At 41.5% G+C, this 1,531-nt stretch overlaps 1 protein-coding gene across 1 annotated transcript; it reads left to right on the forward strand.

The window, feature by feature from the left end:
• Positions 1-28: 28 nt before the first annotated feature.
• LOC104967943 (tRNA wybutosine-synthesizing protein 2/3/4-like) lies at positions 29-1,406 on the forward strand. Its single transcript, XM_010797485.1, has 2 exons — positions 29-213; positions 1,046-1,406. The coding sequence occupies exons 1-2, from the start codon at positions 147-149 to the stop codon at positions 1,237-1,239; spliced, it is 261 nt and encodes an 86-aa protein (XP_010795787.1). The 5' UTR covers positions 29-146; the 3' UTR covers positions 1,240-1,406.
• Positions 1,407-1,531: the final 125 nt, after the last annotated feature.

A 1,531-nucleotide genomic window follows, 5' to 3' on the forward strand; every position in this document is an offset into this window, starting at 1 on the left:
TGTGTGTGTGTGTGTGTGTGTGTGTGTGTGTGTGTGTGTGTGTGTGTGTGTGTGTGTGTGTGTGTGTGTGTGTGTGTGTGTGTGTGTGTGTGTGGAGCCAGCCCACCAACAGGAAGGGCCACAGTGCCGTGGTGCTGGGCTCCTCCATGCTGCTGTACGGAGGACTCATCGACATGAAGGGGACCTCACAGGACTTCTGGAGTCTGGATTTTGGTGAGTTTGACATTTCTTTAGTCCCACAAGAAGAGGAAACACTCATAGATGCATGTTTTTATACATGTCATGCCATGTTTGCAGCATACAGCGAACCCAAGTTGTCAGACACATTTACACGGCAACAGGGACCAAGCCTCCTGATTTTCAGCCTGGGCCTCGCCTAAAACAGTCGCCTGAGATGCCAAAAATGTGATTTCATGTAATTACTAAATGTTCTGTTCTCTGAGAAAAGGATACCGCAGACATACAGCAAAGAATAATAATGTTCTTTAATACACTGTATTATATTCCCGATACATCGGAAGATACACTTTTGGTTTCCTCTAATATATCATCTTTGACTAAATATTTTAGAAAAGCATAGTACACTGAAAAAACTAAGAGGTTGACTTTAATTAAATGTATTAAGTCAACAAATTTCACACAACTGTATGAGGTTACTTGAAAGCAATAATATTAAGTTGAACCTATTTAAATGTATTATTATTGCTTCCAACTAACCTTATACAGTTATGTGAATTATGTTGACATAATACAATTGACATAATACATAGTAATGTTTGATTTGAAATGTTAGTTTTTTGAACAGTTGAATGAAAGAGGTAAAACTGAAACTTTAAAGTAGTATTTACATGTTGTCATTTTCAAATGCCTTCAGATATTTCAAGTTTCCATTGTGAAGATAATTTCCAGTTATTGTACAATGAATGAAGTGTAACATCAGTGGAAGGAGCTTCTCATTGCGCTCATCACACCAAACAGTGTCCTGCACAAAGACCTTTCATATTGTGACAGTAACATGTATGTGTTTACTTGTCCCTCATGACAGACTCCATGGCCTGGTCCCTGCTGAGCGGCTCCCAGCAGGCCTCACTGGGCCCCGGTCCCCGACACAGTCACTCAGCCGTGGCCCACCAAGGCTGCATGTACCTGTTCGGGGGCCTGAAGGGCCTGCGGGAGCAGAGAGACTTCTGGAAGTGGGACTCCTGCAGCCACATGTGGAGTCCCCTCAGAAACAAGTGAGAAGTCATATGATAGTTAGTTAGTTAGTCTGTCCTCTACAGGGGGGGGGGTTTAGGTCCACAGCTAAAAACACCACTGACGCAAAACACTTGTACTGTGTTTAATCAAATATACAGAGTTAGTTTTAAAAAAAATATTTTAATGTTTGTACTTATAATGTACTTACGTTACATATTACATGTCATTTGTTAGACGCTTTTATCCAAAGCGACTTATATACATTCAGTACTGTGGAGAATCCCCACAGGAGCAATCTGGGGTGAAGTGTCTTGCCCAGGGACACAACGACATG

Source organism: Notothenia coriiceps, unplaced genomic scaffold, assembly GCF_000735185.1.
Source record: "Notothenia coriiceps isolate Sejong01 unplaced genomic scaffold, NC01 NC01_scaffold00037992, whole genome shotgun sequence".
Lineage (NCBI taxonomy): Eukaryota > Metazoa > Chordata > Actinopteri > Perciformes > Nototheniidae > Notothenia > Notothenia coriiceps.